This window comes from Eptesicus fuscus, chromosome 9 (genome assembly GCF_027574615.1).
Source record: "Eptesicus fuscus isolate TK198812 chromosome 9, DD_ASM_mEF_20220401, whole genome shotgun sequence".
In the NCBI taxonomy this organism is placed as follows: domain Eukaryota; kingdom Metazoa; phylum Chordata; class Mammalia; order Chiroptera; family Vespertilionidae; genus Eptesicus; species Eptesicus fuscus.
Window position 1 is genome coordinate 29,993,531 of NC_072481.1, and position 24,346 is coordinate 30,017,876.

General features: G+C 54.7%; 1 protein-coding gene across 2 annotated transcripts in view; it reads left to right on the forward strand.

Annotated features, from left to right (window-relative positions):
* The first annotated feature begins 2,045 nt into the window (after positions 1–2,045).
* The window catches only part of HIVEP3 (HIVEP zinc finger 3), a 43,508-nt gene continuing 21,207 nt past the window's right edge, over positions 2,046–24,346 (forward strand). For both annotated transcript variants that reach the window (XM_008151345.3, XM_028160256.2), the window contains exons 1-2: positions 2,046–7,222; positions 10,666–10,811. In XM_008151345.3, the coding sequence (XP_008149567.2) occupies positions 2,141–7,222; positions 10,666–10,811 (5,228 nt within the window). In that variant the 5' untranslated portion in view covers positions 2,046–2,140. The remainder of the gene's footprint in view (positions 7,223–10,665; positions 10,812–24,346) is intronic.

Below are 24,346 nucleotides of genomic sequence, written 5' to 3' on the forward strand. Positions count from 1 at the left end.
CACACTGTGAGCCCTTATGATTGGTATACCAGTCTTCTTTCCATCCCTCCAATCCCGATTTCCTGCCTTATTTACATGTTCCTTTGTTCTGATCTGTTATTCTTATTTAAAGTTGTTTTTTATTTCTAGTTTGTCATTCTTTTATACATTTTTATAAAATTTTGTTATAGTTATCTTGAATTCTTTGTAGACCCAAGATGGAAAGGACACACAAAAGGGATAAATTTATAGTGTGCAATTTTTAGCTAATAGATCAAGCCACCTGCTCCTCCATGTCACTGTGTCTGAGGTCCTGCCATCTGTGAGACAATTATTTGAGTCTCTCAGGCTTGTTGACTTTCTGAGTGCCCTGTGAAAGTGCAAAGAGCGAACTCTTCAAGTCTGCCCCAGAAAATACTGGTGAAAAACAGGGCAAGGGCGTGAAAGGAGCCCGAGGTCAGGATGCTGGGGGCAGAGCATGCTTACAGGAGAAGGAGGAAGGCCAGGGAGACACTGGTCACTCCCCCAGACCCTCACCCAGGGGATGGACCAGGGGATGGACACCTGTGGGTGGGTGGGGAATGGACTCCAGCCACTGGGAACCTGGTTCAGGTGCCAGCCCTGCCTCTTAGGAACATGGGACCTGAGCAGGCCACCTTCCCTCTCTGGTCCCCAGTTCCCTCCACTGGAAAGAAAGGTGGGTTGAGAGGGAGTCCACAGTGACTTCCAGCTTTGAAATGCTGACCGTGCTGCTGGGAAGAAGGGCCTGAGATGTACTTGGAGCCCAAGAAGCCTAGACTGCCCGACTTCCGGCTGGCCCTGGGAGGGTGCACCCACCCAGAATAACTTTGCCCCTTGGCTTGGCAAGGACCCCCTTCTGGGGCACTTTCTTTAAAATCTGCAAAGCTGGGGGAACCTGCCAGGATGATCCTCCAGCTATTGCTGGGCAGCTCAGGTAGCCGTGGCTGTGTTAGACCATGAGCTCCCATAGCTAGGGCAGTGGCTTTAGCTTCTCCACGAAATGCAGGCTGCAGAGGTGGGTTAGCAAAGGAGCAAAAGCCATGAGTGATGCCCCTCCTGGACACCTTCAGCATCCAGGGCCAGAGAGAATAAAACCTGAGGACCATCTACCCCTTGGAAAGCTCATCCCTGAATACCCACCAGCACTTCCTCCTGCACCAACCAGCCTTTGTCCCGTGGCATCCACGTCCATTACCGTGTTGGACCCTCTGCAGGCCCGAGGCATAGCTGAGGCAGGAATTGTTATCCACTTCCTAGGTTAGACAGCTGATGCTTAGGGAGTTAAAACCCACTAGGAGGCACTCACAGAACAGAATAGAGCCCAGGCCTCTTGACCCTCGCAGGCCTGATGCCCCACACAACCCCAGCCCCAGAAGCACAGCTGGCATTCGAGTCACCCAACAACACTGTGAATGGGGGTGAGGGATGGATGGGCAGGACCTGGCCGTTCAGAGCCAGGGGGCGTGGGTTCTGCTTGAATCTCCCTGGTTAACCTTTTAGGGATCTCACTGGGTTTCACAGTCGGAGATGCCCAGGCTGTGGACGAGTCGCAGTAACTCTCTCTTCTCTTGTGTGTGTGTGTATTTCCCTGTGTGTGTTTTTGTCACATAGAAGCGCGTGAATCCCCTCCACGGCTCTGGATCTCCCACACGGGACTAAAGGGGAGAAGAGGCTGGACGGAGCCACCTGCGGCATCCAGCGCGGCTTCTCTCCGCCGGGACCAGGGATGACTGGGCCATGCACACAGCCGTCTCCAGCCCTCAGCACTTCACATAGCACACAGGGGACTCATGGGGGGCCACTTGCCACTGCCAACTGAGACAACACGATGGCAACATTGACGCCCCTCATGACGTTTCCACGACAGACATTCAGGCAGAAGGTGCTGGCGCATTTTCTGTCTGCAAAGTAGGGGGCCATGCCTCACCGCCGTGAATAGTTTGAGCCCCAATGACTTGCTCTGAGTCCACTCACAGCCAGTGACACTTGCAAAAAACTCCCGACGCCGCCTTGGGTTTGGCCTCCTCCGCTCTTGACCAATGTGGCCAAAGCCAGACGTCTCCTTGGGACACTTGGATTATCCATAAATGCAGCCTGCCCTGACCCTCCCTGAGTAGCACCTGAAGTCTCTGTGGAGGTCATGGATCCTGAACAAAGTGTCAAGGGCACCAAGAAGGCTGAGGGAAGTCCCCGGAAGCGGCTGACTAAAGGAGAGGCTGTTCAGGCCAGTGTTTCGGCCAGTGCCCCGTTCCCAGGGGGCAGCACAGCTGCCACCCCCGAGGGCCCCCTCCAAGAGCTCCTAGCCCCGCAGCCCTTCCCAGGCCCCTCGCCGGCTCTTAGGGAAGGCTCTCAGGAGAAACCGGGCCAGCAGCAGAAGCCCCCCGCGAGGTCCTCCATCGAAGCCTCTGTCCACGTCTCCCAGCTTCCACAGCACCCTCTGACACCAGCATTCATGTCGCCTGGCAAACCTGAGCACCTCCTGGAGGGGTCCACGTGGCAGCTGGTCGACCCCATGAGACCTGGACCCTCAAGCTCCTTCATAAGCCCTGGGCTCCCTCCTCAGAGCCAGCTCCTCCCGCCCCATGCTTCCATCATCCCCCCCGAAGACCTGCCCGGCATCCCCAAAGTCTTTGTGCCCCGCGCCTCCCAGGTTCCCTTGAAGCCCACAGAAGAGGCCCCCAAGAAGGAGAGGAAACCCCAGAAACCGGGCAAGTACATCTGCCAGTACTGCAGCCGGCCCTGCGCCAAGCCCAGCGTGCTCCAGAAACACATCCGCTCGCACACCGGCGAGAGGCCCTACCCCTGCGGCCCCTGCGGCTTCTCCTTCAAGACCAAGAGTAACCTCTACAAGCACAGGAAGTCCCATGCCCACCGCATCAAAGCCGGCCTGGCCTCGGGAGTGGGCAGCGAGCTGTACCCCCCGGGGCTGGAGATGGAGAGGCTCCCGGGGGAAGAGTTTGAGGAGCCCACCGAGGGAGAAAGCACCGATTCGGAAGAGGAAACGGGCACCGGGTCCGCTCACCCCGCAGAGCTCTCCCCCAGGCCGAAGCACCCGCTCCTGTCCAGAGGCTTGTACAGCTCTGGGAGCCAGGGTTCCAGCCACGAGCGCTGTTCCTTGTCCCAGTCCAGCTCAGCCCCGTCGCTCGAGGACCCCGCTCCATTCGCAGAACCCTCATCCGAACACCCCCTGAGCCATAAACCCGAAGACACCCACACCATCAAGCAGAAGCTGGCCCTCCGCCTGAGTGAGAGGAAGAAGGTGATCGACGAGCAGGCGTTTCTGAGCCCGGGCAGCAAAGGCAGCACCGAATCTGGGTACTTCTCCCGCTCGGAGAGCGCCGAGCAGCAGGTCAGCCCCCCCAACACCAACGCCAGGTCCTACGCCGAGATCATCTTGGGCAAGTGCGGGCGGATCGGGCAGCGGACCACCATGCTGACGGCCACCTCCACCCAGCCCCTCCTGCCCCTGTCCACCGAAGACAAGCCCAGCCTGGTGCCTCTGTCGGTGCCCCGGACACAGGTCATCGAGCACATCACCAAGCTCATCACCATCAACGAGGCCGTGGTGGACACCAGCGAGATCGACAGCGTGAAGCCCCGGAGGAGCTCGCTGTCGCGGCGCAGCAGCATGGAGTCGCCCAAGTCCAGCCTCTACCGGGAGCCCCTGCCGTCCCACGGCGAGAAAACGAAGCCCGAACAATCGCTGATGAGCCTCCAGCACCCGCCCAGCACCACCCCCCCTGTGCCTCTGCTGAGAAGCCACTCAATGCCTTCTGCCGCCTGCACCCTCGGTACCCCCCACCACACCTTCCGCGGTAGCTACTCCTTCGACGACCACGTCACCGACTCCGAAGCCCTGAGCCGCAGCAGCCAAGTGTTTACCTCCCACCCCCGGATGCTCAAGCGCCAGCCGGCCATTGAACTGCCTTTGGGAGGGGAGTATTCCGAGGAGGCAGGGCCAAGTAGCAAGGACACAGCCCCCAAACCCGCGGACGAGCCAGAACCCAAGGAAAGTGAACTCACCAAAAAGACCAAGAAGGGCTTGAAGACGAAAGGGGTGATCTACGAATGTAACGTATGTGGTGCTCGGTACAAGAAGAGGGACAACTACGAGGCCCATAAGAAATACTACTGCTCAGAGCTTCAGATCCCCAAGCCGGTGTCTGCAGGTGCTCACGTGTCCCTGGAAGCCGAGAAGGGTGCGGCCGAGCAGGAGCCCTGGTCCCAGGTGATGCATTATAAACTGGGGGCCACCTTGGAGCTCACTCCATTGAGGAAGAGGAGGAAAGAGAAGAGCCTTGGGGACGAGGAGGAGCCACCTGCCTTTGAGTCGACGAAAAGTCAGTTTGGCAGCCCCAGGCCATCCGATGCTGCCCGGAACCTTCCCCCGGAGGCCACCCAGTCACCAGCAGAACCAAGCAAGTCAGTGCCCTCCCTGGAGGGAACCTCGGGCTTCCAGCCAAGGACTCCTAAGCCAGGGTCTGGTTCCGAATCGGGAAAGGAGAGGAGAACAACGTCCAAAGAAATTTCTGTCATCCAGCACACCAGCTCCTTTGAGAAGTCAGACTCTCTGGAGCAACCCGGTGGCTTGGAAGGGGACGACAAGTCTACGGCCCCAGCCCCGTTCTCATCGCCCCCGCCCACCCCGCACGGACGCTCAGCTCACTCCCTGCAGCCCAGGTTGGTCCGCCAGCCCAACATTCAGGTTCCCGAGATCCTGGTGACCGAAGAGCCCGACCGGCAGGACACAGAGCCCGAGCCTCCCCCGAAGGAGCCCGAGAGGACGGAGGAGTTCCAGTGGCCCCAGCGCAGCCAGACCCTTGCCCAGCTCCCAGCAGAGAAGCTGCCACCCAAGAAGAAGAGACTGCGCCTGGCGCAGATGGCCCAGTCGTCGGGGGAATCCAGCTTCGAGTCCTCCTTGCCTCTGTCCCGCAGCCCAAGCCAGGAGAGCAGTGTCTCTGTGAGTGGGTCTAGCCGCTCTGCCTCCTTTGAGAGGGACGACCACGGGAAAGCCGAGGCCCCCAGGCTGGCATCCGACACACGCTCCAAACCCTTGGGCACGCACATGCTGACCGTCCCCAGCCACCACGCACCCCCCCGAGAGATGCGGAGGTCGGCCTCCGAGCAGAGTCCCGACGTTTCCCATTCGGCCCACATGACTGAGAGGCGCAGCAAATCATTTGACTGTGGCAGCTTGTCCTTGGCAGGCCCTTCTGCCCCGGCCCCAGTGGCCCCAGCTGCCCCCGCAGCCCCCGCAGCTCCGGCGGCCCCTCCAGAGAGAAGGAAATGCTTTTTGGTGAGACAGGCCTCCCTGAGCAGGTTTCCAGAAACAGAGCTGGAGGCCACCCCCATGGGAAGACAGGAGAGTGAGGAGCCAAAGCCCTCATCCAGTAAAACTGTGGCCAAAAGCTCACTGCCCCAGATGTCCTCAGCGGCCACCTCACACCCTGGGCACCCGGGAGGCAAAGGCCAGGTGCAGGACAGACCCCCCCTGGGGTCCACTCCGCCCTTCACAGAAGCACTGCAGGTGCTCCACCACCCCATTGCCCAGCTGCCCCTGCATGAGAAACCATGTCTGCCCCCGCCCGTCTCCCTTTTCTCCTTCCAGCACCTCTTGCAGCACGAGCCAGGACAGTCTTCAGAATTCTTCTCCTCCCAGTCCATGTCCAGCCTCCTCTCCTCACCATACTCCATGCCCCCAATTCCTCCCTCCTTATTTCAAGCCCCGCCATTTCCTCTCCAACCTACTGTTTTGCATCCGAGCCAACTTCACCTCCCCCAGCTCATGCCTCACCCTACCAACATCCCCTTCCGGCAGCCCCCTTCATTTCTCCCCATGCCATACCCGTCCTCCTCAGCACTCTCTTCTGGGTTTTTCCTGCCTCTCCAATCTCAGTTTGCCCTTCAGCTCCCTGGCGATGTGGAAAGTCATCTGCCACAGATTAAAACCAGCCTGGCCCCACTGGCAACAGGAACAGCTGGCCTCTCCTCCAGCACAGAGTACGGCAGTAACATCCAGCTGCCCCCCCTGCCTCCTCCATCCAGCTCCTCAGTGCCCATATCGGCCCCTCCATTGGCCCTGCCCGCCTGTCCAGATAACATGGTGTCCCTGGTTGTACCCGTCCGAATTCAGACCAACATGCCATCCTATGGGAGTGCCATGTACACCACCCTCTCCCAGATCCTGGTCACCCAGTCCCAAGGCAGCTCAGCAAGTATAGCTCTTCCTAAGTTTGAGGAGCCCTCATGTAAAGGGACGACAGTGTGTGGGGCAGATGTGTACGAGGTTGGGCCTGGATCAGCTGGGATAAGTGAAGAGCAGAGCAGAGGTTTCCAGACTCCATACCTGAGAGTGCCTGTGACATTACCTGAAAGAAAAGGCACTTCCCTATCATCAGAGAGTGTCTTGAGCCTGGAGGGGAGTTCATCGACAGTGGGGGGAAGCAAACGTGTCCTTTCACCAGCTGGCAGCCTTGAACTTACCATGGAAACCCAGCAGCAAAAACGGGTGAAGGAAGAGGAGGCTTCCAAGGCAGATGAAAAACTGGAACTACTAAAACCATGCAGTGTGGTGCTTACCAGCACTGAGGATGGCAAGAGGCCAGAGAAATCCCCCTTGGGCAGCCAGGGCCAGGTCAGGAGGGAGCTAGAATTGCTGTCCAGCTTGCCCACAGATCCATCTGACCCAAAGGAAATTACTCCCCTTCCTCACCCTACACTGCCCCATGTGACAGCTCCAGGCTCAGAGGCTTTGAAGGAATACGTGCAACCATCTGGCAAACACCACCGAAGAGGATTGCCCACCCTGAGTGTGAAGAAAGAAGATTCCAAGGAACAACCTGACCTCCCTTCACTGGCACCTCCCAGCTCACTTCCTCTGTCAGAAACATCCCCCAAACCAGCCAAGTCTCAAGAAGGTACGGACTCAAAGAAGGTACTGCAGTTCCCCAGCCTCCACACGACCACTAATGTCAGTTGGTGCTATTTAAACTACATTAAGCCAAATCACATCCAGCATGCAGATAGGAGGTCCTCTGTTTACGCTGGTTGGTGCATAAGTTTGTACAACCCCAACCTACCAGGGGTTTCCACTAAAGCTGCTTTGTCCCTCCTGAGGTCTAAGCAGAAGGTGAGCAAAGAGACATACACCATGGCCATAGCTCCGCATCCTGAGACAGGAAGGCTCGTGCCATCCAGCTCCCACAAGCCCCGCATGACAGAGGTAAGTTCAGTCTTATCTTTCTTCTCCCCACTGATTTTTAAAACCTTTGATGAGCTTTTAAAGCCACATTCTCCTCAGGTCCCATTTGCAAAGCTAGTGCCAGATGAGTGGGTAGATTTCTTCTCTGTCAGCTGGGTCTGTTCACCTTACCAGGAAATATTTATTGGGTTCCTTTGTCAGTGTGTCCCTCATGCAATCAAAATAGATACATTTCAGTAAAATAAGCTTTAAAGTGATTCTGCTTTCCCATTAGCTGCTATTGTAAAATCAAAAACACAATCTCAGCCAGGAAAAAAAACAGTTCTCCAAAAGACTGTTTGGAAAACTTGACTGATGGAAATGCCTACAACAATTATAGAACTTTATTCCACTCCATCGTATGTTTTTCCTGTCCTGTTAGTCTTCTCCTGCTTTTCTTATTCTCTATATCTGCTGTTTCTGTTCCCTGGCACAACTTGAAATACTCTTATTTCCAGAGAGTCTGGAATTTGACACAACTCCTAAAATAGTCTTTTCTCTAGGATAGCAGCTAAAGCTGGGATGCAGTGTCCCTCTTTACCAATAGGTGGCAATGTCACTCAGAGCTTGACCCATCTACGCTGTGTGGTAGCACCTAGCCCACTAAGGGTGCATATTTACTCTTCCATTGCCTCTGACCTGAGGTTGCATCATGAAATATATAAAATGAATGAGTCCCTGCAAGTTCAGTAAGTTTGACATTTGATAGATGACACCTTCAGACCCTGACAAGGCTGCCTAAGGACTCCGGCCATGATGTGTTATGCTGACTTGGCATTTGTGAAATAACAATTGGTCTGTTGATTGAGCAGCCTCACTGTGCCAGGCACTGTGCTTGCCCTTGAATCCACTCAATGCTCATCTCCACCTCTGAGATAGCAGAACCATCTCCATTCTACAGATGAGGGAACTGAGAATCAGAGGGTGAGAGAGGGCAAGGTCACATGGCAAATATTTGGCAAGCCTAGAATTTGAACTCAGATCTGTCTGACTCCAGAAAGTCTACTTTACTTTTTTCAATTATTTGAGGAAAGAAAACCTTAAAGTGTGTCCTCAGATCAGGTGCTTTATCCAAATCAGGCAGAAATCTACTAAACTAAATTCATATTATAGACAAATGAACAAACTCATGTTCTATAACTTTCCTATATTCATTCTCTCCTCTTTATCCTTGAGTGAATTTTGTGCATTGAATTTGTTTTTAGCTCAGCTGGATATTCTCACAGAACTGTTTCCAAAATTTATTCTCTAAATGCCCATGTCAGTCTACAGACATCCCTAAATGAGATTTCTACTTTTGCAATAAACATCATTACTGACTTGCTCTCCAGTGTCTTTTAATAGCTACATATACTCCCCAGATGCTGTTGTAATTATGTTCATACTTAAAACTACTTGTGCACTCAGGTACTGTGCTAAACTTTACTTTTATCCCCACAACCACCTTGTAAGTTAGGGTACTCTATGGCCATTTTATGGATGAGGAGGCAAAGCACAGAGAAGTTAGGCAACTTTCACAAGGCCGCAGAGTAAACGGCAGAGCCTGGATTCAAAACTAGATCTCATTCCAAAGCCCTCTCAGATGGTCTGGACTGCCTCTCTGCTTTAATGACTGGATATTAAAAGGCCATTCAATAAAAGGAAGTGTTAATTTGGCTTAATTGGGTTGGGCAGTCATCAGATTGAAATTTGAAATTCTTAAAATGAGATGAACCCTGCAAAATTTTTTTGGAATATTTCACTTGGCTCGCTGGCATGTTTCCTGCCAGCATGCAGTGGCACTCAGACTCCCTGGTTCTTAGCCAACTGCCTTTCTGCTCAGCCCCATCACATGCTGTTGGGGCAGGTGTGGTGGCTGCCATGGGGACTGCAATTCTTATATTTTCCCAGCACCGGGACATACAGTTGCTTCTCCCGCTGGCTGTAAGCAGTGCAATTTCTTCATGACAGTGGCATGAAGTAGCATGAGAATCTCATTCCCGACACTGCAGGCTCTAGCTGCCAGCCCAGCATCATGGCTCCCTATTCAAGGGTGGGCCCACCCCCTGCTGCTATCCGGGGGTCTAAACGATATATTCTCTTTTGACAAGGGCTTGGAAAGCCTGGCTGTTCGTTTGTGAAAATGTCCATGAAGCACATTTTCACCATATACCACATTACTACAAAATTGAGCTCATTTCATTAATAACAACATTTATCAGAATATAAATGCTTCCCCTTTTGCAGAAATCAACAATTTAATATAAAATAATAATAGCATTTAACTCAGAAACAAATGACAAGGCACACCTGCTTAAGGTGGCTCACCCGAGTTTCATAAGCAAAAATGGGGTACTCTGAGTCAGTCCCAGGTCAGATATGAACTAAGGAAACCCAGATGTCAAAGGGAGTATGTGTGAGCAGGGGAGAGTGTTCATGTTGGTCATGTAGTCCTGAACCAATAGATTCTGCCTCGGGCACTGGAGAAAAACAGCTCTTTTCTAATGGAATTGCCGGGTCTTACCTACCTAATAAAAGTGTTGCAAGAGATCAAAATACAAATAAAAATATGTCCTCATCCAACCAGCTCTTGCCACTAAGGCCTGTGGAAGAGAATAGCTTCCCTCGATGAACAGCCCAGAGCCTGCCCACCCTCAGGTGCACGCCCGTCAGTGCCCACACAGCCTCTCTGAGCCCCGCTCTGGGAGGCCCTGTTGGTCAGGGCCTTCAGGAAACCTTCATTCTGCTCCCAGCAGCGCCCTTCACCTGCCGGGTGACCTTGACTGTCTGATCTGTAAAAGGGAATTAGACTAGTTCAGTGGTTGGCAAACCTCGGCTCTCGAGCCACATGCAGCTCTTTGGCCCCTTGAGTGTGGCTCTTCCACAAAATACCACGGCCTGGGAGAGTCTATTTTGAAAAAGTGGCATTAGAAGAAGTTTAAGTTTAAAAAACTTGGCTCTCAAAAGAAATTTCAATCGTTGTACTATTGATATTTGACTCTGTTGACTAATGAGTTTGCCGACCACTGGACTAGTTAATCTCCACAGACAGAGTCTTCATTTATTCGTTCAGCATTCCTTATGTGCCCTCATTGAGAGGCAGGCCCTGTTTTGGGTGCTGGCCAGACTGAGGAGACCAAGATGAGCACCTGTCCCCAGCAGCTCCCTGGCCGGTGTATAAGAAAGAGCGAACTGGTCTTCCCGTGGAAAAGACCTGGTCAGAGTCCTCGTTTTGACACCGACTAACCCCATGGCCTTGAATAAGGGACGCCACCTCTCTGGGGTCAGCTTCCTTCTTTCTGTAAAGTGGGCTTACAGCACCTCTTCACGGGGCAGTGGAGATTAAGCGAGCCCCGATTGAGTGTAAGCACACAATGCCGTTGAAGGCATCATTCCATTATTACTATGTAACCGCCAATGGTTTTGTCCTTCCTGCGGTGGGCCAGGTTCGCCTCCCTTCGCTGGTTTCCCTGGAAGGCCAGAAAGATGTAGCTAGAGTGGAGAAGGAAGAAGAGACGCGAGGGAAGCCCGAGGAGGATGCTCCCGCCTCCAAGAGAGGGGAGCCAGCGAGGATCAAAATCTTCGAAGGAGGGTAAGAAGCACGTTTGGTTTGCAATGTCTGCTCCCTCTGGTGTCAGAGGTCGCGCCCGGCTGGCCGGAGGGCTGGGGTGGGCCCACCTGCGTTCTGAGATGGTGAATGTCTCAAACGCAGGGCCGTGCCCCAGGTGCCCTGGGGTTCCAGCCGTGCCTCCCAGCAGATGCCACCACTGTGGGATGTGCAGGCCACCTCTGTTTGGGAACATCAGCTGCTTGGTGGGGGGTGGGGACACTGGGTGTTGCAGACTGGTGGGCCTGAGTCTTCCTCCAGCCCCTCATTGTGTCGGTGCCGGTGGGTTCCCAGTCCTGCACTGGGGTTGTTAGTGTGTCTCCCGGGTCTGCTCAGACTGCCTTTTTGGTATGTGTTCCCAAAAAGTCACCTCTGTCCGTCCAAGCAGCCATCCTGATATGCCTGTGTCCCACAGGGCACTCACGCTCTGCCAACCAGGCAGTTTGCAGCGCCTTGCACGTGCCACATGTTTACACCAGCCTCTGTGCTGAGTGGCCAGGGTCCAGGGCTCATCGGTTGGTAAATATTTAGCATCTCATCCCTGGATTTCACCTTGGCATTTGTCTTTGGGAACCTAACGATGTAAACATCTCAGAACTCACAGTGGGCTCTGAAGGTGTGCCTTGTCTCAGATTCACTTTGTGGGCGTTCTGTGCGAGCTGTCTTCTGTGTGGCCACATGTTTGCTCCTGGGACATGGGTGTCTGTAAGCAGGTCCCGTGGTGTCTGTCTCAGGGTCCTGTGTCTGTGTCCCCAGTGTTCTTGATACAGCCCTCATCCCTCCCAGTCCTGAAGGACAACGGCATGAGGAAAACTACCTCCCAAGGATGGCAGCCCCCACCAGCATGCGCTGTCACCGGGGCCTGCAGTTCTCCAGCACCTGTAGGTGCCTAACTCACAAAGTCAGAGTGGGAGGTGCAGGTCCCCATGGGGCACCCTCCCGCGGCCCTGACCAGCAGGGAGTGTCCAGAGAAGGGGTGTTTGGAAATGAGACTTGGGGAGTTGGGTTGTCCCAGTGACAGGGAGGGGGTCAGGGATGGCAAACACCCTGAAGTGGCAGGGGCACCCCCTGCTGGGGGAGAAATGTCCTGCCCGGAGTTCTAACAGCAGCTCCACTGAGAACCACTAGACCAAATGGCTTTCAAACTCTTGACTGGTCCTCTTCCCAAGGGAGGACCAGTTTCCTCCCTGCGATTTGGTTAGAGCGCCCTCGTGTGTCTCTGTGTCCTCACAGCATTGGGTCCTTGGAAGGCCATGTAGGAATTCATCAGTTGGTGCATCTGGACTTGCCTCCTTCCCTCTGTCCTTGGGGCTCAGGGCGGCTGGTGAGCGTGAAGAGCTCTACATCTGCCCTGAGAGGCAACAGCCTCCAAACACCCGGTTCCCAGGGGGCTCCCTGCTGCCTTGTCCCTCAGGGAGCCTGAGCTCTGGGAGGGCAGCTGGCAGGAGCCTCTCCCACTGCAGTTGGTTCATAGCTCCAGCTACTGGCTGAAGTCTCGGCCACAAAGTCTGCCTTCGGCTGAAAGGTGAAAGGTTACACCTGAGTGCCCTCTCCTCTTCCTGCAGCCCGGGCATCGGTCCGCACTCCTCCCCACCCACCCTAGCCCCGCCGTCCCATCCAGGCTGTCAGTCCCAGCTGCTCTGTTTCAGAGTCTCCCTCTCTTTCCAGGTCATCCGTGCCCCAGAGCAACTCGCCCACTTCCCTGTGTCCCACCCGTCAGTCCCCTTCTCCTCCCGCTGTTTCCTCCTCCGCAGAAGGGCATAGTCACATACTTTGTAGATGGTCAGAGGATGCTATGCGACCCGTGTAAAGGCCACGTTCCTGGGCTCGAGGAATTTTATATTATTACGTCCATCTCTCCTGTCTCCCTCCAGGTTAATCTCACACTGTTCTGTCACCTGTGAAAAATATCCTTAAGCTCTCAACGGGTCACATCCAATTTGAGCACTTTGGGGGATTAGGTCGTGTCGCCGGTCAGACCCTCTTCTCCTGGAACCCAGCTGTCCTCTCCGAGTCCCGCTGTGCCTCCCACCCCCACTGCATTCATGGTTCTCTTGGGGCTGGTATAACCCCAGGAGTGTTGGGGATGTGGGGTGAGCATGTTTGGGGTTATCACATAATGGGAGCACTTCTGGCATCTCATGGACAACTATCCATATAGCCAACCCCAGAACCACTGTCCCACCCCAATGTCACAGGCGGCCCCCTCCCAAAACACCGAGTGAATCCTTCAGGCACACCCATCTGAGCTCACCAAGGTTTTGCCTCAGACTCATTTATTCCTTTTTTCTTTCCTTTTTATTTTTTAACACAGCAAGCATTTGCGTTGCATTCCAGCACATTTGACAATGTGCGGGGGGGGGGGGGGTGTTCTGCTCCTAGGAGTCACTGAGCGATCTAGGTGGGCGGGGCTGAGAGAGGAAGAGGGGGGTGGCGACCTGTGTGCTGGCTCCTAAAGCTTCCATCCCTCAGCTTCTGCTCCAGGCCAGGGGCCAGAGCAGCCCAGGGCCCCTCCTGCCTCGGAGGCAGCGGGAAGTGCAGGCCTGCCGTGTGCTGGGGAACCAGGCAGACGTGAGAAACAGCACTGACTACTCCAGTGGGTTTAACATACAGCTGCAACTTCTTTTTACTCAACAGTGTTTCTGAGATGTAACCATGTTGATCGGTAGAGATATATGATGTCGATCCATGGAGGTATAATTCATAGCGATGAGAAACAAAAGTAGATGCTGCATGAGCCCAACGTTGACAAGTCTTTTTATCGCTAGTCAGCTACTCACTAGTCACCTTATTCTTCTCCTTGACCTCCAACCCAGGAATTGATTAATTAATCCACCCATCAAGGAGGCGCTATTTATTCAGTGCTTTATGGGTGTTCTGTGCCAGAAGATATCACAAGCCCAGGCGGTAAGCTGTGATTCTGCCCTCCTGGTGCTGGGGACCAGTACAAGTCTCGGTGCTGAGGTGTGGACTGCCAGTGTTGAGATGCTTACAGCAGGAAGGACCCACCTGGGGCAGAAGTAATCAGAGAGAGCTAGGCCTGGAAGGCTGGGTGAGATGGGGACAGGTAGGGAGGAAAGGTAGGTTGGTCAGCAGTCTGGGTGTAATGGGGACTCATGTACCTGGTCAATTGGACTGATTTCTCCTGGCCTTGAGTGTTCTCTCTTGTCAATGTCATTCATCTCTTTGGTTTCAAACCTCATCACTGCCCCAAGAACACTAAATCTGGGTCTCCAGCTAGGACCTCACTCCTGAACTATAGACCCTTGCTTCTCCTGCCTCCTGAGCACCTTTACCTGGGAGATCCAGGGCACCAAACTCAGCATGTGCCAACCTCACCCTCCCGTTGCCTCCAACAGTGTCTTCTTCCACATCTAGATCTCAGACGATGCACCCGCTCTTCCTTAGTGTCATCTTGGATGCTTTCTTCTCCCCTGTCCTTCCCCTTCCTATTAGTCCCCAAATCCTGGTGTCTACATGAGGTGGTCCGTGATTCGGATGTGGTTTCTCTTCAGTCCCTGTGCTGTGGCTCTGGTCTCCCTCTCCAGGGTCCCATGTTGGTGCCACTGAGTGTCTTTGATTGTGGTTCTGCCTGTGCCACGCCTCGGCTCTAGGGTCCCTGTGGCCGCCTCACCTACAGCATCCAGTGAGAGCTCAGCCTGCTCTTCCAGGCCCACCTCTGACCCGCCCCTGTGTGCTTCACCTCTGTGCCTGCTGGGGCTGCCCATTGCCAAACCCTATTCAGCCTTCAAAGGGCAGTACTCAACCCTCTCCCCCAGCTAACCTCCCAGGTCCCTCCACACCCTAGTTTTAATAATACTGGTGCTAGAATCCATTCCTGGCTTCCCCCGATCCCCTCTTGACTTGGATCCAAGGGCCATGTTCCGTGCACACTGTGTATGATTCCTATTTATTGGCTTGATTTCCCGGTGCACACACCCGTCTCGTTCCCCGTCGCTTCCACACCTGGACAAAGCCTGCGTTTCCCAGGCAGCCTCTGGGAGGACCCATCAGGAATGTGCTGGCTCTCTCGCCTTTGCCTTGGTCATTATAGAAGGGCTCCTTTGTCAGGGAATGTTGTTTTCACATAGACAAAGTTATATTGTTCATTGAGGGCGGTGCCTATATTGTCCTAACTCAAGTTCACTTGTTGCAAGGAAAGATGGGAGCTCAGCCCAAAGGGCTGGTGTGGAAGAGGACTTGATGGAAACTACCTGGCTTCCAACAGTAGTCATCCAGGCCCAGCTGGGGGTGGGAGAGGGGATGGGAGACATAGACCAGGCCAGCGGGGGTTGGGGGGGTACTCAGAAAGGAGGCCATGGGCAGGGGCAGGGAAGGACTGCGTTTAGAGTGGCAGCCCAGCCTCAGCTTAGATTTGGAAAGCAGGGCAGAAGCCCGACAGTGGGCTGGGCCAGGGCGGGTGGGATAGGGTGACTCCTGAGCATGGGGCTGCCTAGGACTGCCCCCAAGCCCTTCAGGCCTTTAGCAGAAAGATTCCATGCCGGACCCTGCCAACTTCATGACTCAGGTGCTGAGCTGAGGGAAGACCATCCTGTCGGAAGGCATGGATGCCATCCCTTCTCAGGCACCCCAGCACACCCTAACACCTCACTCCAGCCACTGCCTCCCTGCTGACCACTCCACTCAGCATGTTCAAACTTAAACTATCCCACCTTTAGAACACAGCACCTATATCACTGATTTTTCTTCTTCCCTTGTAAGGAACTCCAAAGGAGTTGACTGTACTCGCTCACCTCCATGTCTTTCCTTCTACCCTCTCTCAGACGATTCCAGGTTAACCTTGGGCTCCTCACCCTCAGAAACTGCTCTTATCAACGTCAGCAGTGACCGCCACCCTGCAGAATTTCCAGGTCACTGCTCACATCTGCTCATCTTGACCTGTCGGCAGCACAGGACACAGTTGACCCCTGCCCCCTCCTCATTGCCCTTTGTCCACTTGGTTTTCACGGTGGCATCTTTCTTGACCTCCTCTTCCTTTGCTGGCAGCACTTTCTCATGTCTTGGGTGATTCCACCTCATCTCCTCATCTCTAAACATTAGGGTCCTCAGGGCTCAGCACCTTCTCAGTCTAATTTCACTTCCAGGGGAACTCTACATACCATCTATAGGCAGATGACTGCAACTCATATCTCCACTGGACTTCTCCCCAGAGCTTTGCTGAAGAACCATGTGACTCATTGGGCTCTTGGGACATTTATTAAAGAAATTATTTTAAGAGTTTTAATTGTGTATTGTTCCACTTGAAGGAGTTTTATATATATCTTGAAACCTAGGTATGTGCTCTGATAGGGAATGGAACCTGCAGCCTTTTGGTATACAGGGCAATGCTTCAACCAACTGGGCTACCTCTGTCCTAAGAGGCTGGCTGTGGAGGGAAGAAGGGAAGATGGGGGCTGAGGGGTGGAACTGGAAGGAGTGTGAGGTCGAGCAGTGTTTAAACCGAGAGCTCCTCTTGTGTGTGCAGATGCTGCTGGCAGCGGTTCATAGCAGGGCAGATGATAACACTGCTGGGGAGACAGATGGGACAGAGGGCGGAGCAGAGTCCCAGAGCAGGTGGGAAGGGGTGGGGCCAAACCAGTGATGAGAAGGGCAGTTCTCCTATAGGACCAGGACGAAAGAAAAATGCTGCTTATGATGCAAGCAGAATTGATGGTTTGCAGGTGGGAGGCAGGGAGGGTACTCAGCCCTAATCCAGACTCCAAGCCACCTATGGCTCTAGGCCTTCAGCAGCAATAGATCTGTGAATGGCTATTTTGCAAACAAAAGCAGGAAATTTCTGTTCTTGGTAAAGTTATTCCTTTGTAAAGACTATCCCCCAAATAAAAATATCCCACGTTAAATAGTCTAGTTAGGTTGACGCTCTGCTGACCTAGCATCTTTCTCCTGGGTGCTCAAAGGACTTCCCGGGGAACACCCGCTCCAGACATTAGAGGAAGCTGGTTGTGTCACCAAGAAACCCAAGTCACTGACAGAAAAAAAAATAAAAAGACAATGTGAAAAGCGAAATGGGAAAGAAAGAAGACATATTGATCGTGGGGCAGACTGAGTGTCTGAGTAGCTGGGACCAGAGTCCCGGGAGCCCGAGGACTGTCAGGGAAGACCTAAATGCATCCCATTAAAATTTAAAGGAGGATCCATTTCTTCACCAGGCACTGCCTCCCCTTCCTGTCGGGGGTCTCAGGCAGCAGGGGCTCTACGCTGAGAGGAGGGAGTGCAGAAGTGGAGTCCCCACCCCACACATGGTGGCCCCGGAGGGCGGAGCACAGCAGCAGCCAGGGTGTCCTCCTCCTTCCATCCTGCCCTGGAGTCAGGCCAGCACCCTGGAGGAAGCTGGCTTCTCCCTGTCTCTCCTGTAGGAGAAGCACTCTCTCTCTCTCTCTCTCTCTCCCCGCCCCTCTCAGTTTTTATTTTTATAAAAATTACACATGTGCAGAGTTTGAGGATGCAAATCTTTCCACAACCTTTGTTATGGAAAACAGCAGCACCCTTTCTCTTCCCCGCATTTCCTCCTCCCCACGACAGAAACCACTCCTTTCATCTCTTCTGGGCTCACCTTGCGACCTCCACATCTCTAAGTGATGTGCCTGGGTCTCGGCTTTTCAGCTTTAGGCATTGACAAGCCACACGAGAGCCTTTCCGCCCTCCACATCCCCCGTCCCGTCTTCTCGCCCTCTCATTAGAGTGGTACCCTGTGCAAGTCACAGCTATGCCACATCATGAACTCCGGTCACTTTTTCTATCCCGTACAACTTTTCTATTTTCACTCTGGATACTAATTGTGTGTGTGTTCTGGGAAAACTTAGTTCTTTGTAAAGATTATCCCTCAAATAGAAATATAAAATGTTAACTGTCTAGTTAGATGGACTGTCTGTACTGGCCTAGCATCTTTCTCCCAGTACTCAAAGGACTTCCCAAATCTAAGTGAAGTTAGAACACTCCAGTGAAACTAGTTTTCTTAACTTCATTAGTTTTCTATGCATCTATTACTGATTTGGCCCCCAAGCCCTCCCCTCACCAGCACCTCCCTCAGACATTCAGAAGCATCGGCTGCTCTGTGACTCCCACCTTGCTGACCCACAGTCCCTCCCTGAGCCGTCAGCGGCTCCAGGCTGCACGGGCCGCTCCCTCGGCCTGGCACACAGCTGCCCTCGTGGTCTCCCTGCACCTCACCCTGGAGATGCCCTTACCTCGTCTGTTGGGTCTCCTTTTTCTGGAAAGGATGTCCCCCCTCCCTCAGCTTATTCCTCATTTTCTCAGAGACCACCCCCCCATCCCCCATCAGTGTGGTCTTTCTGAAAAAGGGTCCAGGAGAGGTTAGTTTTCTGGCATTTCCCGTGACTGACAATGCCAGGAAGGTCTTCACTGTCGCCGTGGATTGAAGTGTAGAATTCGGGTTTGGGATGACTTTTCGTCAGTTTTGAAGGCATTGCGCCCTTGACCTTGACCCAGTCTCATTCCCATTCGATTGCAGGCTCGGGTGGAGGCTGTAAGCCAGGGGGGTCTTTGATGGCCGTGTGGACAGCAGTTCAGAAAGGAGAGAGGTGGACGTTAGTTCCAATTCCATCACTGGGAGAAACAAAAGCAAAGAAGAAAAATGGCACATGGGTTGTTGGGCAGATGGAGAGTCCGACTGAGGTTGAACATGAGCCCACTGGAGTTTATTAGCCGCAAATCACAGCAAACGTACCTTTGCCATCTTTGGGCGTTGTTTGAAGTGGGGCTGCCTCCAGGGAGGCACAGGGTGTGAGCACGGAGCTGGAGACGTGGGCAAGCAGCGTTTCCTCATTCGCTTGGAGGAGGTGGGGAAGGAGTTGGCCTTGGAGTTGGAGGCCTGACTCTGCCATTACTACGCCTGAGATCTGGGGCTCTTCTCGAACCTCGGTTTCTCATCCGCCGTGGGGTTTGGGTGAACCCTCTCTGACGTGACGTGTGGGATCTTTCCCGCTCCCGCCAGCGATGAGCTGTGTCAGCTCCGCACTCAGCACTGGAAATGCTCCCGGAGACCGTCGGCAGGAAGGCCGGGGCGAGGCGGCCGTGGGGCTGCTGCCAGCCCCTGTCTCTCCCTGAGGAGAAGCTGGGCTTTCCTAAGGATCAGAGAACCCAACCCAAGCTCACGGGCAGGGGCCCGCCTTGGGCAGGAGCCTTTGACGGGGTGCCCAGCCGAGAAGAGACATCGCGGGGGAGAACTGGGGAGGATTTCCTTTTGGAGCGCAGGGTTGGGTATTGACTGGTCTGAACACACAGGTGAGGGGGTGAGAAGCACAATTCATTCTAAAATGGCCTCACAGTGTAGAATAAGGAGCAAGTTGCTCTCTCCCCATGGCCTGGAGGAGGGGTCCCAGCGGGGGTCTGTTCCCCCCACAAGCATCAGCAGCTCCTTGCTGCCCAAGGGTGAAGGCCCAGCCCCAGGTCGCCTTCCAGCAACCGCATCCTGCCGCCCTGCGCTTGCCGGGCTCGGGGCCCTCCGTCGTGCTCTTTGGGGCCCCTGGGTGCCTTCCTTCTCTCTGGAGGTGCAGGTGCCTCTCGGGACCGTGGTGAATGTCCAATAGTACCAGGCACGTTGAAACACTTGCCCAGAGCTTGGCACATCCATCCACCCCACTGCCAGTCGGAGGGAATGAGTGGCATTGCTCACTGCCTGCCCTCCACAGGGAGCACCTCGCTCAGGTTAGCAGGAGAGCCAGACCTGGGTTCAAATCCTGGCTCCGCTATGGATTAGAACATCACTTAACCTCTCTGTGGCTCAGTCTTCTGATCTGGACAATGAGAATAACAGTGCCTAGGTGTCGAAGTTGTTGAGAATTAAAGAAAACCATGTTCGTGTGTAAGTACCTGGCACAGTGCCTGGCTCATAGTAAGGTGACCTCTTATTCGGCCATGAATGATCAATAGTTACTTGTATGATCGCCTCTGCAAGGAAAGGGAACACTCCTGGCACCTCCCTTCAGCGAGCACTCTGTGGAGGGGCGCTGACTCTGAAGCCAGGCCCTCTGGGTGGGAATCCTGGGTCTGCCAGAGTGGCCGGCTGCTCTTAAGTAGATTATGTGACTGCTGTGTGCCTCCGTTTCCTCATCTGTAAGATGGAGACAATAACAGTAATTACATCTCAAAGGGTTTTCATGAGGACAAACTGAGATGCTACGTGTAAAAAACGTGCAATGCTTGGCACATAATAATCACTCAGTAGAAGTCTACTGTGGCTGTTACTATGAAAGAGTCCCTAAAAATCGTTTGATCCAAACGCCTCACTTTGCTAATGTGGAAACTGGTCCAGAGAGGTATTAGGACAGCATGTTAACGACAGAAGCCGCCTCTTGACACCTACGCAAAACATGCCAACAGGAGGAAGGGAGGAAGGGCTGTGTGAGGGGGGCGCATGCGTGTGGTCAGCCCCAGGGGAGTCCTTTGGCTCAAGAGATAACACAGAGTGCACTGGTTGGGCGCCTCAGGTTGAGGAGGGCCGTCTCACACACACAGTGGACCAGGCATTAGGAGTTGAGACTGACCAGGCAGGGGAGCTTGGCCGTGGCCTTGGCTGGAAAAAAAACGCATTGAGGGGTTCAGGGGGGGATGGGATGTGGCATTGACAACTTGCTCTTAAACAGTTTCGGAAAAAAAAATTTTTTCCCTATATGTTCAATTTTGCTGTGTCTGTGATCATTGCAAAATAAAAACTAAAAAACAGAGAACAGTTTGGCTCAGAAGAAAGGAGACCGGGGAGGCCAGGAACCAAGGAAGGAGTTTAACAGGCACAGATGCTGTCAGGGCCAAGAGAGGGAGCTAAAGGCATCAGACCAAGGAAGGAGCGGGGCCTGAACTCCAAGCAGGAGTTGGGGTCTGTGCAGTGGACTGGTGTCATCTGTCACCAGGGGTGGCTTGCAGACCAAAGGATGGCCCAGCTGGCGGGAGAGTTGGGGGAGGTGTGTCCTGGGAAGAGCAGCCAGCAGAAGACAGATTGGGCTGGAGCAGGGCAGCAGGGCTGGTGTGCCAGGCAGGCAGGCTCCCAGGAACATGGTGGCAGCAGACAGCACCCAGAACAGGAGCCAAAATGAGCCTCAGGCGGCCCGGGAGAAGCCAGGCTGTGAACGAGGCCTCATGACCTGCTGGTGAGTACGGCTGACAGACGGGGGCCAGAAGGCGGCCAGCCAGGGACTGAGCAGGACTTCTGGGAGCTGGAGCCAGGAGCAGGCAGGGCATCTCCCCAGGGAAGGTGGCAAGGAGTGGAGGCAGCTGGCAGGGGCCGGGAGGGCCAAGGAGGCTTGTCCACAGGCTGTGCTGTTCAGCCCGGGCCAGGGAGGAAAGTGCGGTTGCCCAGTGGGGGCCAAGTTGGGTGCGGGTTGGCTCAGAAGGAAGGGGTCACCCCCTAGCAAAGAGGCGGAGGCCAGTTCCCACAGACTCTCAGGGCGTCAGCAGATCCAGCAGCTGGGCTGCCTCAGATCCGTCTCTCGGAAGTTTCTGCGACTGCTTAGCTTGCAAGCTGGGGACCAGTCTAAGAGCCATCCATGACTTCCTGAGGTTTGTAACCTGCTGGTGGTGGCGCTCTGTGGACTCTGGGTTTTCACCATCACTGTGAGTGGTAAAGCCCTTCCAAGGGGGAGGGCTGGGGGCGTGCCTCCTCCTCCTGGCCAGCGGTGGGGAGGGGGGTGCCCAGGGGCTGAGGGAGGTGGGGGCTTGAATAGGTCTGGGCCACAGGTTGAGCAGAGGCCCAGAAGCTCCCACTGGGGCTGGAAGGGGCAGCAGTGGCATGGACTGGGGCCACCTGTCAGCCCACCAGCAGGAGGCCATTCCCTGCTCCGACTCCCCCAGGGTGTTTTCGGGGTCTGGTGCTGAGAAGAGTGACCATGGATGTCCCATACTGGTCCAGGCTCTCTTCCTTCCCCCGTTCAGGGGCTAATGCCTTTCATCTGCCCCATCCTCCTGAAGGACCCAAAGGTTAAGGTCGGGGCAGGGGCTGTTGCGAAGGTAGTGGGGCTCTGTCTGGGGTCCAGCAGAACAGGACAGCATGCTCGCTCAGGCGTCACCAAAGGGGGCGCCCTCCCCTCTCTTCCTTGGGCCTCCTGCCCACAAGCCAGGGAGGCCCTCCCAGCTGGGGACGCACACGGAAGCAGCAAGCTCAGCTGCCCCGGGCTCCCTGGGTTCGGGTGGGCTCTGGCAGGAGAAGCCCAGCCTCCTCATCTTTCTCTCCGGTCTGACGATGAGACAGATGTGTGGATGGGGCTCCAGTGCTGGGTCTCCACAGGAGGCCCCGAGTGAGGCGGCAGGAGGGTTCAGCAGGCTCCCAGGGACCTGGGCACGCTCTCAACATACCTGTTAACCGGGGACCGGGGGCCGGGGGACAGGCTCTCTCCTCTTGAAAAGTCATCGTGTGCAGGCACACACCGTGTTTCCAATGCTGAGTCATCCTTCCAGGAATTCCTCGCGTCTCCCTCCGTCCCTGGACTCCAGGGAACTTGGCTGCTAACCCCCCCTCCCCCCACCCCTACCCCTCCGGCCTGCTTCACAGGTTCTCTGTGTCTGCAGCTCTCTGGGTGACAGCCTCCCACAGGCTGGGACGCAAATCATCGGGGTGATTTCACCGGCTCCTGGACAAAGGCTCCTTATTTCAATGTCATGTTGTATTTTAATGTGTTAGAATAATGTAGCCTCCACGGGGAGCTGCGATTTCCTGACTGTGAGTCCTCAGGAGGAGGCTGCGATGGGGCGGGAACCCAGGCGCACTCTCCCGCCGGCCTGCCTCTGAGCTCAGGCCCTGTTCCATCGGGCATCCCCCCCTTTCCTCCCCCCCCCCCATAACACACACACACACCCTGCTGTGCACCCTCCAGCCCCCATCTGTACGGAGGGTCAGCTGTGCCCAGGTACAAACTAGAAGCTAAGCAGCTCTTAGCCATTGGCCCACAGGCATGGATCGGGCGCCTGGTGTACACACGCATTTCATGGGCTGTGATGGTAGACAGCCCTGGTCAGCATCCCCTCTGGCTGCCGTGCACAGCGCTCCCGGAGCCCAGCTCTAACTGGGCACCTACCCCTTCCCCCACCGCCGGCAGGACACCGGCTAGGCTTTTGTGCCGGCACCTGAGGCTGCTTTCCTAAGTCACCTCAACCTGACCTTCAGCCTCAACTCCTGCTACTTGTCATGGAGAACTGTGCCAAGGCTCCCACAGCCTACTTCCTGGGGAAAGTGCCTGCCACAGAGAAAGCACACGACAGCTGACAGCGGTTTCTATTTCCACGACGAAAGAGGACACCTCGGACCCTGCTGGCTTTCTTCTTAGTGGTTTTTAGTGAAGAAGACACGGATTCCCTCTCCAGGATCTGGTCCCTTTCCCATCCTGGGTCTGATTCCTGTCTGGGGAACAAGGAAGTGAGGCTGGAGAGAGGAGGCCATAGTCCAGCCCCACCCGAGAGCCTCTGGCGGCTGTGGGCCATTTGTCTTAAGAAAGACAACCTGGAGGGGTGTGAGACAGGCTGGGGAGGAGTCGGGAATCCGTCCCGGAGGAATTGTTCGAGGACATGGAAATGTTAGGCCTGGAGGAAAGGAGTCTTGAGTAGCGTGGCATCCTTCGGAGAGGTCATGTGGAAGAGGAGTTGCCGGGCCAGAGCTCAGACTACGGTGGGAACACAGGTTGACAACTTCAGCGTAATTGTCAGAGGGCTGTCTCAAGGTGGCAGGAGCTCCCTGGGACCCTCTGAGACCCCAGATCCAGGATCTGCCTAAAAATGACCAAATCAGAGGATGCACGAGGCCCCTCCCACTCTGGAAGTCAGAGGTTGTAGAAGCTTCCAAGCGCGACTGTTCTTTAGCAATAATTTTCAAATTGTTTTTAAATTCACAGAGCTCTCTTTTACAAAGTTCCATTTACATCAATGCCTACTCTGAAAAAGCAGCTCAGTGAGGGGGTGGGGTCGCGGAGGGGCCCCCCCGCCTCTGCGTCCTGAGCCCAATTTGAACGTTGTTGTTGGAGAACCCTGCAGGTCAGGGCCTGCTGAAGGCTGGAGCAGCTCCAGGTACTGAGCACATTTAAGGAGTCCACTCCTCTTTGGCAGTTTCACTTCTCTGAACACAAGAGGCCCCGCCCCTCCCAGATCTCCCTGTCTGGTCCTGAGCAGGGCCTTGTCTGCACTCTTTTCTCCTGGGCTGGCTTCATGCAGCCCAGGCTGGTGTCTGACTGGTGGTTCTTAGGCCTTGCACTTGGTCGTTCACCCCACAGCATCTCCATTTGTTGAACCATTTTCTTTAAAGTAAAAGGCACCTCCTATTTTTAGAGCTATGCTGGGCGTCAGACCACGGAGCCGTGCCATTCTCCTGCAGCAAAAAATCACAGCAGGAAAAGCGAGGAAATGGCATGAATGCGAGCCTGTAAAGTGGACAAGGGCTTGCCTTGGTGGTGGGTGGTGGGAAGCGGAGAGAAGGCTCCTTACCCGCGTTCTCCTCCTGCCCCAATCTCTTGAATCTGTGTCCTCTTTCCTCCGGCCCGGCCTCTGCCCACTTGGCTCCA